Source organism: Periplaneta americana, chromosome 4, assembly GCF_040183065.1.
Source record: "Periplaneta americana isolate PAMFEO1 chromosome 4, P.americana_PAMFEO1_priV1, whole genome shotgun sequence".
NCBI lineage: Eukaryota > Metazoa > Arthropoda > Insecta > Blattodea > Blattidae > Periplaneta > Periplaneta americana.
The window spans coordinates 75,251,659-75,268,207 of record NC_091120.1 but is presented as its reverse complement, the minus strand read 5'-3'; the positions used below and the strand labels follow the sequence as shown (position 1 = coordinate 75,268,207).

At 35.4% G+C, this 16,549-nt stretch overlaps 1 protein-coding gene across 5 annotated transcripts in view; it reads right to left on the bottom strand.

Annotated features, from left to right (window-relative positions):
- LOC138697959 (vascular endothelial growth factor receptor 1-like) overlaps positions 1–16,549 on the bottom strand; it is a 157,429-nt gene that overhangs the window by 45,001 nt on the left and 95,879 nt on the right. For all 5 annotated transcript variants that reach the window (XM_069823576.1, XM_069823579.1, XM_069823575.1 and 2 more), the window contains 5 exons: positions 9,097–9,224; positions 7,415–7,583; positions 6,918–7,066; positions 1,442–1,607; positions 150–458 (listed from right to left, as the gene is read on the bottom strand). In XM_069823576.1, coding sequence (XP_069679677.1) covers positions 150–458; positions 1,442–1,607; positions 6,918–7,066; positions 7,415–7,583; positions 9,097–9,224 — 921 coding nt within the window. The remainder of the gene's footprint in view (positions 1–149; positions 459–1,441; positions 1,608–6,917; positions 7,067–7,414; positions 7,584–9,096; positions 9,225–16,549) is intronic.

Genomic DNA, 16,549 nt, shown 5'->3' with positions numbered 1-16,549 from the left:
TCTGAACCTACAGACATCGGTCTTTGTTTCTGAGACTGTACGTATTACTTTTATTTAAAGAAACAAATTATATCCTTGATTATTTAAAGATGTAACAAAAGGAACTTCCATTAATGGATGCCATCCAAAGAACAGGAGCTGCTTCTCACCTTCTACAATGAGCGTTCTGTTAAGCCACGCTATTTCCCTTCTACCACCTGCGTTGTCTTCTCCTCTAAGATAGTACAATCCTGAATCACTACTATCAAGGTTCAAGATATTCAGGACTATTTGATCACTACGGCGAGTTACTTGGTATTTATCTCCTCTTGATTCCAAGTCTACATCATCTGGTCCACGCCATATCAAATTTGGTTCTTCTGGAGCAAAGATATAAACCACAATTTTCGCAAGTTTATTCTTTACATAGATGGTCTCCTTTGATTGTGACGTCAATTTAATTGTTGTTTCATTCCATCCTGCAACAGAAAATCATTCTGAATTCAAGTAATAGGGTACAGTTTCAAATATAAAGAGCATTTATTAAATAGATATAATCACAATAATTTATTTAGAGTAGACCCTACTTTAACAGAAGAGCTAAAATCGTCCAGTATTTGTGAGGAATAGTTTTATCTTTTCAATTAACATGACATTAATACGAACATAAAACTCGGAACAACAAGGTATATAGGAAGACAAGCCAACACGCAAGTAGGAATACGAGCAAACAAGACAGTAGAAAGAAGCAAACATGCAATTAAAAAGAAAAGCAAGCAGGCAAATAGGAAGACGAACAAACAAGAAAATAGTAAATAAGAAAAATAGCAATCAGGCAAATAGAAAGAAAAGCAAAGAGGCAAATAGGTAGACGAACAAACAAGCAAATAGGCAGACGAACAAACTGAAAAATAGGTAGACGAGCAAAAAAGGTAAACGGGTAGGTGAGCAACAGGCAGGCAGACAAACGAGCAAACGGGGGAAGTCGCAGAGGAGCAAACCTGCAAATTGACAGACGAACAAACAGGGAGAACGGATAGAGCAGCATACAAGCAAACACACAGACGAGCAGACACGTAGACAGAGAGACGAGCAGACAGGCAAATGGACAGGCGAGCAAACAGGAAAATGGAGAGACGAGCGAACAGGAAAATGGAGAGACGAGCAAACAGGAAAATGGAGAGACGAGCAAACAGGAAAATGGAGAGAGAAGCGAACAGGAAAATGGAGAGACGAGCGAACAGGAAAATGGAGAGATGAGCGAACAGGAAAATGGAGAGATGAGCGAACAGGAAAATGGAGAGATGAGCGAACAGGAAAATGGAGAGACTGTTAGACAGGCAGACAGACAAGCGAACAAAGAGGTAAAAATACTCTCTTAATATAATATGCGTGAATTATATATTGCATACTTTACGTAACGAATATTTAATGTTCTTCAGTATTCACTAATGAAACTCACCAATTACTTTAACCCATCTGGAATCATTTGCACTCTTTCCAGCGGAATTTACCACACACGTGTAGTTTCCAGTGTCCTTGATTTTCATGTTAGAGATTCTTACAAGTCTATCTATGCAATTGTAATTACCTCTACATTTATAAGGTGCTGAACTTTTATCTGGAGGCTGTAACAACAAATATAATGCAAAAATTGTACATATATTCCTATAGTTATTTCTTTGATACTGAATGTTTTAAATGGTTTATCATACTTGAATATGATCAAACGTTTCTCAGCACTAAAATAGGCTTCATAAATTTTTGAGTAATTAATACATTATTACACTTAACTCAAAGTACACTAAGAAGTTTTGATCATCCATCTAGAAGATATTACTTCTTGAAAATATTAAGAATTAAGCATTAATTCTAGTGTATTCTTTTTAAGTGCGATTTGACGTTTGTAAGCAACTCTCTATGTAAATAAATAATGAAACATTATCCAACTTGAGTACCCATCATTCATTGTAACTTCTGACTCGGTGGGGAACCACTTATTAAAGAGTGACTAAGTCTATGTAGACTATTTTAATTTGCTATTGCATAAAAATCTTTGATAGTGTGGAGTGGAAGCGATTATTCACACATAAAAAGAACTTCGAAACAGATTCAAAAGACAAGAAAAAACAGACTTTAGTAATTTTATTGATGTAAATATAAGTGAAAGAAAAGTAAAATAATAAGAGGTGTAATGCAGAGATGCTCTTTATCATTTTATTTATTTTAAATGTGCATACATTAAAGACGCTGTAACAAGTTTTAAGAGTATACAAATTAATAGCAGAAGCAGATATAGCACTAGACTTGCCAACGACATTGCAATTTTATCAGATTGTGACAAGATATTTGAAAAATTGCAGACACTACAGTGCGGGTAGTCTAAAAGATCCTAAGCATGCTCAGCTGGCCTGCGGTCCAAGCCCCAAGCAAACGCTGGGATTCCCCTCCATAGTCTCAGGCACTCTTCCCGCCTGCATTTAGTTATGAATGAGATTTCATCGGACTAGGACAGTTTTGTTGTGCAGTCGTGAGAGAGATTTCATTCGAGATATTCACTGCGTTGTCGCATATTCATTTTGAAGACATACATCAAGTGTAGAAAGGAAGTTTCCAGGGAAATGTTCCAATGCTGCTCCTACGTCATAAGTTTTTTTTTTTTTCTTTAAGCATATGACGTCTTTGGTTTCCTTTTCAGTCAGTTTTAGAACCAGTTTTATTAAATTTCTTATTGGAACTAGACTACGAAGAAATTGACATCTAAATGCTTGCCTCTTTCTAGTACGCAACTTTCTGCACTTACAAATAATGAAAAAAAAAAAAAAATGCAATCGAAATTAATAGAAGAAGTGCACTAGCTAAACACGTCTTCATAAAAAAGTGTTACTACCCTGTGCTAAACATCCGAATAAGGATAATGTTTATAAAAATAATTATTTGGAGTGTATTATTATATGAAAGCGAAAGGTAGTAAATTGGAATACAAGAATAATTTAAAAGTAGTGGAAAGAGGAGCTCGCGCATAATGTAAAAATAAGTTGGAGTGAGAAAGTTTAAAATATTGATGTTGTAATGGGGAGTAAATGAAAATAAATTGTATGTAGTGATGGTCCGATGTAGTGATGGTCCGATGTAGTGATGTTATAACGATCCGATATAATGATGTTATAACGGTTTGATGTAGTGATGTTGCGACGGTCTGATGCAATGATGTTATTATGGTCTGCTGTAGTGATATTATGATACAATGTTAACAGGTGTAGTTATATGATATTATAATGGAGTGATGGTGTGATGATATTTATTCCTGGAAATTGTATCAGTCTACTGACAGTTGAGAATAATATTGGCTATAATACACACAAAGATTTCTATTATAATTAATGAAAGGTACAAAGAATCTTAATTATTATTAAATATAAAGTACAAATATTTTCAAAATTAGATATTCTGCATATATTTAACATACGAAATTATATAAATTAAAATTAAAACCTTGGTATGAGTGAAAACACACAGTTTACAAGAATTTCGATTAACATCATAAATGTTTTCTATTGTATTAATTAAAATAAAAGAACAGACATAAATAATTCTCTCATGGTCGGTTTCACCAAGCTTCAATAAATCAATCCAAATGGAACATTAAGCAGTGAACATTAAAATATTTAACAATTCACTAAAATGCGAGCTGTTCACCAACCAAATTTTCTTAACATTTAGGTATTGCTTCATTACGGATAAATAAGTGCACTCAATGAATTTGTCATAAGTCATAACTATATCAAACATCTTTATGAAACCACAGCCTACTACATTGCAAATTGTGTACCTGCTATATCATTTGCATATGGGCCAACAATGAAGCAAGGATGTTACAAAATACAGTAAATGTTCTAAAATTCTGAGTATCACGATCTTCATGATGCGGTATCGTTCCTGAAATTTTGTGTCATTCAGATTTTTAAAATGATCGTTTCTTAAATGGTTAACATTATCTCCATCTGGCTCTTGATTTTCGAGCAGTTCCAGATGAAACAATAAAATTCTGCTCCGAAACGTTCCGCCATTTCATATTGCAATGAGCGAACCATTAAAAATTTAAAGACGGAAATTTCTCTCATTAAATAATGATAGCTTTACTGTTTTTTTTAGGGCTTAAGGTATATGTACTCCTTTACATACAAAAAATTTTTTTTGCATAATTTTGCTCTGTAAAATTTTTATACAATAGAGAATGGTACCAGAAAGAGGATGAAGTGAACAGATCCCTTGAAATTATGTCTAAATTGTTTATAAAAATTATTTTCTTCATAATTTTGACATACAACTTAAAACATGATGGCTCATGCAGTTTTTAAGACAGAGCCACAGTTTCTTCACTGTTTTATAGCTAAAAGTATTCTTTAGTGCCTGACATATAGCTATTTTTTATTTTCATTTACATTAATTAAATATTACCATATATGTAACTTATACTAATATTTTATGTTGCATAAATCATGTAAAAAATCCATAGATAATTATTAACTACATTAACGTTATTTTACTCATTGTCAGGCACTAGGGGACATTTCAAGCTTCAAAATGACACCAATATTTTCCTGGTATCACCATATTTGGCTGAGATATCATGTTTAAAAGAATTAAATATTCTAAAATTACTATTTGCAGGAAATGAGCCACAAACTTTCAGAGCCTAGAACACTCCATCATCATATGCCACCCTTTAAGCAGCTTCATGTCGGTCCTGTTTCAGCTTCTTTCTGCCTCTCAAATACCTCCTCCTCGTTTTAACTTCAGGTGTTGAATGTTTTTTTTTGGCATTTTTGTCCTTATTTTCCATTAATGCAACAAATCCTGCGCTGGTGTTTGTCCCAGGGTTTATGCCCATCCTCCTCAGAATTTTAATTTCTACTTTTGGACTCTTATTAAAATGACGTACAACATCACTGACACACAAATTTACAGTTTTATGACTAACAGTAGAAGATTATAAATTACTTCATTGTGTAAAAACGTGTTTTCAATCTAATGATCATGCCCTAATATCTATGAATCTATTTTTGGACTAGAAAGAAGTTTATTTTACAAGCAATGCTGGATGAGGGGATTGACAGCTATGAGGATCACTCCAAAAGTAATCCACAATATTTATTTAAAAATTACATTTTTATGCTACAGCTTTGCTATTTTCATAGAATGTAGATACATCCTTCAGGAACAATACGTCACTTTTCCACATAATCCCGGCACCTTTCAACTGCCTTATGCCACCTTGGAATGAGGGCCTGTATACCTGCACGATAAAAGTCTGGACCAACATGTCTGAGCCACTCTTCAGCAGCGTGCACGAGGGAGTCATCTTCAAACCTCGTTCCTTCAGTTTACCAAAGAGATGATAATCGCATGGTGCCAGATCCGGACTGAAAGCAGATGTTTCAGTGTTGTCCATCCAAGTTTTCTGATCTGGTCTATGGTCTTGTGACTGACATGTTGCCATGCGTTGTTGTGCAATAGCAGAACATTCTGCTTCTCCCGATGTGATCTAACATGACTCAGTCGAGCTTGAAGTTTCTTGAGAGTTGTCACATAAGCATCAGAATTAATGGTGGTTCCATTTGGCATAATGTCCACAAGCAAGAGTCCTTCTGAACTGAAAAACATAGTAGCCATAACATTTCCTGTCAAAGGCACAGTTTTGAATTTCTTTTCTTCGGTGAATTTGCATGATGCCACTCCATTGTTTGCCTCTATCTCCGACCAAAATCGTGGAGCCATGCTTCATCTCCTGTCACAATTCTTGCAAGAAATTCATCTCCACCATTCTCATACTGGTCCAAAAGTTTGCTGCACACTGTTTTTCTGGTTTCTTTGTGGGCTTCTGTTAATATCCTCGGAATCCACCTGGCACAAACCTTTTTTTGTTAATGTTATGTTTTATTTAACGACGTTCGCAACTGCAGAGGTTATATCAGCGTCGCCGGATGTGCCGAAATTTTGTCCCACAGGAGTTCTTTTACATGCCAGTAAATCTACTGACATGAGCCTGACTTAAATGCCATCTACCTGGTCCAGGATCGAACCCGCAACCTTGGGCATAGAAGGCCAGCGCTATACCAACTCGCCAACCAGGTCGACACAAACCTTTTTTAACCCCAACTGTTTCAATACTCTGCACACAACTGCTTCTTCTATTCCATCTTGGAGTGACAATTCTTTCACTGTTATGCGTTTGTCAGCCACAGCCATGTTGTTAAAGTGCTGCACGTTGTCAGGTCTTCATGCAGTGCAGGATCTTCCACTGCAGGAGTATCCCGAATATTGGCGTGGCCTCTTTCACAAGATAATCTGCTTGCCCACCGATTAACCGTACTATGATCGACAGCTGCATTTCCATACACCTTTTTTCAACATCTTGTGAATGTTTCCCACTGTCTTGTTCTCACAGCACAGGAACTCGATAACAGCACGTTGCTTCTGACGAATGTCAAGTACAGCAGCCAACTTGAAAAAGTGCCATCATGGCGCCACTCACGGGAACGACTTAAATTAAATTTGAATACAAGGGGGAAGGACGTATATATGACCTCCATAAATTGTAAAGGTTTAGAATGAAAAATAAATTAAAAAAAAATGTTGTGCATTACTTTTGGAGTAATCTTCGTAGAAGTGACCGTGGCTGATGACGCAGAATTTTGGAAAATGGGACTTATCTGAAAAACCATAAGGGATAAATCGAAAATTCTTATATCAAATTAAAGGGGAGAAAATTCTCTATTAAAATAGTTATATTTTGAAACTCTAATTTTTCATCATTTTTTGCGTTTTGTGGGTGTACATATACCTCAAGATGTTGGTGAGCTATAACAATAATTTAATGAATCATTAAAAACATAGTGAAGCTTGGTAAAACCGGCCATATACCAAATACATACCAGTTCTGTATTATGCGGGCTTTTCCAAATGACGTTGAAATTCCTATCATGTGCATGACCTGTACAATTCAGCACAAGTTGTCTCCCTTCACGTATAATGATAGGTATGGTGCCATTTATTGTTGGTTTCATTGCATACTGTTCTTTAGCTGCAAAAATGTATAAGATGATAATTTACAGAACTTAACTATAAAATTCTAACATACTTATAAGCTACATTAACTTCAATTTACTCGCTCTTAAATGATCTTAAATTGATTTACGTATAGTTGCTGTACATTGAAGATACTAGAGTACTTCATTCTCTGCTTAATTATAGCTTGAAATAAAACTGTATTTTTATTTCTTCATTTTTGGTTTGAATGAAATTTTGTGAAGGTATAATGTAATATATTTTATATATGTACCAAAAGTTTATATCTATTACCACAGTACTTAGTTTCCTTTCCCTTTTTTACTACACCTGAGACAAATACGTATAACTTCTAATATCTTACTTTTGATAGTTAACTCAACAAACATAGTCCTTTCTTCTGGTGAATTTCTCCGTTTTGCTTTGCATATATACGATCCTCCATCAATTGTATTGACATTATCAAAAATGAAACCCTTAGTGGGGTCGTATGACACGACCAGATTTCTGCCTTCATGTTTTCCAAGTTTCACCTGATACAGGAAAAGCAAAAACATATTATACATATTGTAATGATGGCTTGATGAACACAGAGCTGAAAATATATCAAAATATAAAAATCTTAGAAGGTTGGGTGTATCTGCTGTAGTACATGGAAATGTGCAAGTGAGGAGGAATAGTGTGTGGGGAAAATATGGGGTAATGTCAGCAGAAAGATGAGGAGGAAGCCATTAAATATGTCTAGGACTTTGCACGGAAGGGCTAACTCGTCATTTATTTCTTCGTCTTCTGTTCCGTTTCACCTCTGCTTCTTCTATTTCCAAGTACGATTTCATATAGTGAATTCATGGAAAGGAATTTCAAGATTAACTCCTCAATCGTCATAACTCGAGAAGGAAAAAAAAAAAAAACAGACAACGTTGTACTGGAACGAAGTAACGCAATACATGATGTGCACAATATTAAAGGACGACTTGCCACCTATTTGTTGATTTTAACTTTTAGGGTACCGTACACTAGTCTTCATTTATAACAATTTCATAGAAATTACATTAAAATAAAAGTTAAATGTTGTAAGACACAAATCATTTAAATTATATGTTGTGATTTCAAATGTACCGTAGTTCTAAAGCAGTGGTGACCAAAACTCGAACGGCAGTGATTACACACGAGAGACAGTCTTATGAAGTAAGGAGAGGGGGGAGAGGTACATGGCATAAAAACTACAACCAGTGGTGGTTCGTGCACTAACATTGGGTTCTTCATCAACCCGCGAATAAAAATTGCAAGCTGTGCTGTATCAGTAATGTCATTACTGTCATCAAGAACCAATAAAAAATATATATACACACATTTTCGTGCTTTTTTTTAAATATTCCTCATGAACACTATCAGAAATAGCCTGAATTCTCTTCTGGATACTTAGTCGAGAAATGCGCACAACTTTTGCTGGACAAATTATTTCAGCCACCTTGATCATTACCCTTTTATAAAATTCTCCTTTCTTGGAAGGCTTAAGAGAACGAACTAATTCGTTCGCCACTACATTTATTTATGTCATCTTTCTCTTCATGACGATGATTTATGGTTGATTTCAGTTCTTGGAGTTTAATAGCTCCTTTCATTACTACGCTAGCACGTAATATTCAACCAGTTTATATTATTATTATTATTATTATTACTGCTGCTTCTGATAATGCTATCAGTATTGTTATTAGTATTACCATTATTATTATTATTATTATTATTATTATTATTATTATTATTATTAAATCAGTAACTAGTAAATAGCTTAATAGTCATCAAAAGATAAAAAATAAAATAAAATGGAGATATAGCGTAGTCTAGTAATTATTTTATCATTCAAGGGAAGATATAGGCCTATAATATATTCAGGCATGTATATAAGAATTATGGTAACATTTGCTGATAAATAATAATAATAATAATAATAATAATAATAATAATAATAATAATAATAATAATAAACCAATCAAGAGCAGATTTTCTAGGGAGGACACATGACCGTCCTCTGATATTACTCACCTCTTCATTATCTTTATATATTGTGACCTCGATTTCAGGACTTGTTGGTTGACAGGGCAGGATTGCCGCTTCATACTGATAACTTATTACATTGACAAATGTATCTCGAACGAAGAATTCTTCTTTGTCTAAGAAAAAAGAGAAACAATAAGGTGTAACAAAAATCGTTACACACAAACTGAAGGAACGCTTAGTTTCATAAGAGTTGCATAAAATAAAACTATAACCTTATTTCTTATGAAACTAGTATCTTAGTTACATAAAATTGTTCTTATTAAACTATTATCTCAGTTATATAAAATGGTAGATCACATGTCAGATTGCTCATCTCTATGTTCAAATCGGTAGCACTTTGAAGAGAACAACCACCAGGATCACCACCTGTCCGCCATAAACAAACGCGAGATGGCAGTACAATCGCTAATACAATTCAAATAGGAGTTATGACGTGACTCTTTATGTAACAACTAGATGGCAGCATAGTAAACCTGACAAAAGTTGTTACAGTCAAAGCCTATAAGGCCGAGCAATCTGGGTATATAATATGATCTAGGATAAAATGAAAAGTAGTTACGCAAAAATGAAAAACATATCCTGTATTTCTGCAGTGCTTGGGAAAAATGACATAAGTCAGTTTCCACAAACCTTTTTTGGTAATTTATTGACAACTTACACTGGTTTATGTCGATTTGATTTTTTTCTGTATGAATTATTGTAATGGGAGGAATACTTATGTATTTTTTTCCAAGCAAGCATTTGTTCCGTAAGTTGTCAATAAATTATCAAAAAAGGTTTGTGGAAACTGATTTGTGTCACTTTTCCCGAGCACTACAGATTTATTATGAAACAATTTTCTTTTATACAGGGCTCCTAGGAAAAACCTTTTCGGTTTCGAACACATGTAATTTATGTTCTATCAATCTGAGGTGCATGAAAATAATACCAATGGAAAGAGAAACTCAAGAAGTGTAGTTTATTACCTTAAAGATGTTCAATGTGTCCCTTCTTGGTAACACAGCACACATCAATCTATAGTCAAGTTTCACGTAGGTACGCGGATTTTAGGACCCCAGATTCTGAATTTATGTTGTTCAACTTACCAGAAAAATTAAAGTGGCTTCGTCAGAAAACGCCGTGGAACGAATAAATTCATCATCGTTTTCAATTAAAGTCAGCATACTTATGCAGATATTTTTTCTTAGCACTTTTTCCTCTGGTTTAAGGGTTTGCAACAACAGTAGTCGGTACGGATGAAATCGCAACTGCTTGCGAAGAATCTTGCCTTAAAAATCAGTGCACCATTGACGGATTGTAGGCCCACTGGGTGGATCTGCACCAAACTTTGTTCGGTAATGCTGTTGTACATTAATAACCGATTGGTTCGATTTATAGAACGTAAATTACATGTATTCGAAACCGGAAAGGTCTTTTGTAGGAGACCTGTTCATTAAATGAAGATTTCTTACGAAACTATCATCTTAGTTATATGGTAGGACTATGTAGCCTGTAATTCTTATAGAACTATTATTTTAAATTATGTAATATAAAATGTAGGTTTTTTCCTTACGAGACGATACTCTTAGTTACATAAAATGAAAATGTAGCCATATTTCCTATGGAAGTTTTATCATAATTACATATCATGAAAAAATAGCCTGCATTTCTTAAGATGTCTGTACACTATAAAGAAAATTCTAGCTAGATTCATCTTTGTCTACCTAAGTGAGGATCACGTAAGAGTAGTTCTTAAAAGGCTAATTTGGCCGCATCTTCAGTGTTGCTAACAAATACCAGATATCACAGAAGATGGTAAAGTCACATTGCCACATACTGAAATAATAATAATAATAATAATAATAATAATAATAATAATAATAATAATAATAATAATAAAATAATAATAAAAATAAAATAATAGGCTAATAATAATAATAATAATAATAATAATAATAATAATAGTAATGTATTTATTTATTTACTAATATTTAATGTACTGTACATCAGCCAGGCGCCAATAACAGTTCAGCACATTACAATTTCATAAACAAAACATTGACAATGATAGAAATTACAGTAAAAGTGCATAGGATTAATTATTAAAATAATGACAATTAAAAATAATGATAATTGAAAATGAAAAGATGGAATCATATAAATTAATATACCCGGTAATACAAATGATATGAAACATAAGTAGAATAATTCTAAACAAAAGACAAATTAATAACTGACATAAAACTCCAAAAAGTATGTACTACACATCAAAGGGATACGAGTTCAATCCATGCAAATTAGCATATTTTATACACCTGCAGAATGGAGAGAGAGATTTAGAATTTCTGTTATAAATTTATTTTTGAAATCTTAAACCCTTAGCAGGAATACGAAGACTGATATTGCTTAAGAAGGATTCACAATCAATATCACCCTTAATGACTTTGCAAACAAGTAAATAATCAAGATCTTGACATCTGACACAATACTACAGGAATTAAAATATTTGCAGTTAAACTCATATTTATAGTCATCGCAATTAAGTAAAAATCTATAAGAACACAAGGAAATAAATTTTCTTTGAATATTCCCCAATTTAGCCGAGTCAGTGGAAGTAGTGGAGTTCCATACAACAGATGCACATTCAAGCTTGGATCTAACCAATGTATAGCATAAAATTAATAGACACATAGGAGTGAAAAAAGAATAAGTTATAGACCTAATTAGTCCAAGCATTCTTAATGAATGGGTATAAATATATTGCACATGATCATGGAAGTATAATTTAGAATCAAGTAAGACACCAAGATCTCTAATACAATCTTTTCTAGTAATTATGACATTATTAAGATAATAATTAAATTTTAGGGAAGTAGTTTTACGTGAGAAGGAAATGATTAATTTTCATTCCATTTTCAACACACCATAGTGCAACTGAATTAATATCATTTTGAAGAATTTGACAATCAGCCAGACTATTAATTTTACGAAAGATTTTGAAGTCATCCGCAAATAAAAGACAGCTAGAACTTATTCTTTTACTTATGTCATTTATAAATAATAAAAATAAGAGAGGTTCCAAAGTAGACCCTTGAGGAACTCCACATAAACTATTAAATGGAACTGAGAGAGAATTACCTAGTAGAATACAAGATTGTTAATTTCCAAACCAATTCACGTAGTTAGTGAAGAGACCAAATTTACTTAATTCATTTGATAAAATTTTGTGAGGAACAATATCAAATGCTTTGCTAAAATCAAAATAAATTGAGTCAATTTGACCTTGAGTTTCAACTTTTTTTAAAATTTTTTTTTCCACGCATACTTTTTACCCCGTATATACGGTACTTTAAATAACCTTGTAAATACGTATTAACCATTATAAAATAAAATATGAATCTGACTTGCACTATTTAAGTAATTCTTCACTCTATAGTAATCAAACAGTACATGTTCATTCATCCAATAACAAAATCATTCACTCCGGGAGAAACCACACACTCTATACTCAGAGGGAACTTTATTTTATGAAGACAAATTAAAATAAAGACATGTACTGTATTTAAATTTTGCTTACATTTCCCTATTGATAGTGTTTGTACTATCAAATTTAATTAATCTAAGTGCCCAAGATAATTCCCAAACAAAAGGTCCCATTTTCGATGGAGAATTCTGTTCCTTCTAGCCTGTTTAATGTAAGCTACATAATGTGTTTTAAAGGTATTCTCTTGGTTTTGAATAAGGAAAGTTACTGTATGACCTATCAGCCACAGTGCAGCTTTGTCTTTGCTGTGGCTTAAGATTGAAGTCTGGTAATTGAAACATTGTGGAGTGAAGAGTGTCGTTGCCAAATATATTATTGTTCTTCACATATTTCCCAAATTGTTCTCGTATGGAGAGATTCCTTGTACAAATATTAAGACAATGATGCAAGGAATCTTTTTGTTGACAATACTGACACACATCGTTGTTTACTCTGTTTATTTTAAATAAACGTTCTTTTGTTGCGATTATGTCATGGATTACTGTATACCACACAGAGCACACTGTCACCGGTAGCACCCGGGAATCTATATTCTTCCAAAGTTGAGTGAACTTGGTATTCTCTGGTACAATACGCTGAATACGTAGAGGAGCAACAGGAACAGTTAGTACTAATGTATTGCAAATTGCCTTTGATAAACTTTTGTTTACTAGAAACTGAGCGGGATCTAGTTAACTCCATTCTTGTATACAAGTCCAAAGGTATTTGAGATATCGTGGCACAACACGTAAATCAGGAGGATTTCGCAAATCACTTGCTGTCGCCCAAGACTGTAGCCAGAAAGCTGAAAAACACGATAGAGTATGCTGTATTTTCCGTCCGCGACTTAAAAATAAGGCCATACACTTCAGACGAATATTTAGTAATCCTATCCCCCCTTCAGTGGGTTGGAGACACAGAGTTGACAGGGATACACGAAAGATGCTTCCTTTCCATAAGAACCAGCATATTGCACTCATTATTTGCCTTGCAGAGGTAATTGTTATTGGAAGCACCTGGGCCAGATACCAACATTTCGATAGTAAAAATGTGTGCACTATTCAACTTCTCTGATGTAAAGTGAGATCATGATAATAAAGCTGTTGAGCGGTAATTGTCTGAGAGACAATTTTCCAATTTTGTTGTTGCATTTCAATAATGGATGGTGAAAATAAAATACCTAGAATTTTTAAGGATGTAATTGTTGTGAAAGGAGCAACTTGAGGTTGAATATCCCAGGGCCCAAGAGGTAATATATGTGATTTGTGATGGTTTAGCGTTAGTCCAGACATCGCAGAATATTGATGTAGAGAATCTGTCATGTGTTGGGTATCCTCGTCATTTGCAAGGATTACGTTCACATCATCAGCATACGCCGCCACAGACAGATGATAATTGTTAAAGGATACACCAATGATATTTTCATTTAACTTCAGTACCAGAGGATGTAGGGCTAAGATAAATAATGTCATAGATGCTGGACAGCCCTGACGAACTGATTTTGAAACAGGAATCTCTGGTGTTTGAAAACCATTAATTTGAATAACTGATACAATATTAGTATATAAGGTCTGAATATAAGATATGAACTTCTCACTAAAACCATACCAAGACAAGCAGTGAAACAGGTATTCATGACTAATATTATCAAATGCCCTACGAAAATCCAGGGAGGCTATAAGGTATTTGGTTCGGGAGTGATTGGCATGAGCGATGACATCTCTTAGAGAACATATGACATTAAATATATTACGTCCTATTATTCTGCAATGTTGTTCTGAATGTAAGAGCTCGCTAAGAAATGGTCGTATCCTGTTGGTCAATACCTTCGCTAACAGTTTATAGTCATAGTTTAGGAGACTGATTGGTCTATAATCATTCACATGATCTTGTGCGTTTTTCTTTTTAATTAGGACTACTATCCCACGTTTTTGAGATGTACAAAGTCTCTGCCTAGTAATAATAACACTGAGTACTTCTGTAAAATCGGTGCCTATTAGTTCCCAAACTTTAAGGTAGAATTCCTGTGGGATTCCGTCGCTGTCAGGTGTTTTAGATTTTTTCCCTTGCAAAAGAGCTGCATAAACTTCTTCCTTACTGATATGTTGCTCCAATTTTTCATTTTCCATTTCCGAGATTCGATATGGTGCAGGTCCAAAAAAATTTTCTAAATTAGTGTGTCGAACTGTTTCGTTACTGAATAAATGACTATAATGTTCGTAAAACACACGACTAATTGAATGTTGTGTAGTATACGTGGTGTGTCTAAAAAGTTCGGTGAATGGTGTCATATCTGAACGGCAACTTGGCGCATATGCTTGCGCATGCGCATGGTTCTTCAGAGACTTGGGGAGAATCGATACACAGCATGCAATGCATGTGACTGGCAGTGTAAACAGACTGCGACCAGTTGAACGTAGTCAGTGTGAGAGGAAGTGTCACAGCGCAATGGAGCAACGTGTAAACATCAAGTTCTGCTACAAATTGGGGAAGACTGCAACGGAGACACATGGAATGTTGGTGCAGGTGTACGGGAGGAAAGCCGTGAGCAGAAAATGTGTTTACGAATGGTTTAAATGCTTCCGTGAAGGGAAGGAAACAATTGAGGATGAGCCACGTTCAGGTCGGCCATCGACAAGCAGAACCCCAGAAATGATCGAGAAAGTGCGACAAATGCTGGCACAAGATCGGCGACTGACTCTAAGATTGATTGCGGAGGAATTGGACATTAGCAAGGACACGGTACACACCATCATCCGCGATGATTTGGGTAAGCGGAAGATCTGCTTCCGATTTGTGCCGCACTAGCTCACAGACGAGCAAAAAGCAAAACGGATGGAAACTTCTGGTGGTTTCATTTCCATGTGTGACCAGGATCCATTGCTTCTGAAAACCATCGTCACGGGAGATGAGACGTGGTGCTACCTGTTCGATCCGGAATCAAAACGGCAATCTATATCATGGTATTCACCGACTTCCCCACGACCAAAAAAAAAAAAAAAAAAAAAAAAAAAAACCGTCTGCAAAAATCCAAGGTGAAAACACTGTTGATCGCCTTCTTCGACAACAATGGCATCATCCACAAGGAATTTGTTCCTGCAGGTCACACAATTAATGCTGCATTTTACCAGTCCGTTTTGAACCGATTGCTACAGCGTATCCGGCGGGTTCGGCCAGAGTTGCACAGGACTGGAAAATGGATGCTGCTCCATGACAATGCCCCTGCACACTGTGCGATCCGTGTGCGCCAATTCCTGGCTCAGAAGATGGTAACTGTTCTTGAACACCCTCCGTACTCCCCTGATCTGGATCCTGCGGACTTCTTCCTGTTTCCCCGCTTGAAGGCGTCCAGATCAGGAGAGTACGGAGGGTGTTCAAGAACAGTTACCATCTTCTGAGCCAGGAATTGGCGCACACGGATAGCACAGTGTGCAGGGGCATTGTCATGGAGCAGCATCCATTTTCCAGTCCTGTGCAACTTTGGCCGAACCCGCCGGATACGCTGTAGCAATCGGTCCAAAACGGACTGGTAAAATGCAGCATTAAAGGTTTGACCTGCAGGAACAAATTCCTTGTGGATGATGCCATTGTTGTCGAAGAAGGCGATCAACAGTGTTTTCACCTTGGATTTTTGCAGATGGTTTTTTTTTGGTCGCGGTGTAGTCGGTGAACACCATGACATCGATTGCCGTTTTGATTCCGGATCGAACTGGTAGCACCAGGTCTCATCTCCCGTGACGATGGTTTTCAGAAGCAATGGATACTGGTCACACATGGAAATGAAACCACCAGAAGTTTCCATCCGTTTTGCTTTTTGCTCGTCTGTGAGCTAGTGCGGCACAAATCGGAAGCAGATCTTCCGCTTACCCAAATCATCGCGGATGATGGTGTGTACCGTGTCCTTGCTAATGTCCAATTCCTCCGCAATCAATCTTA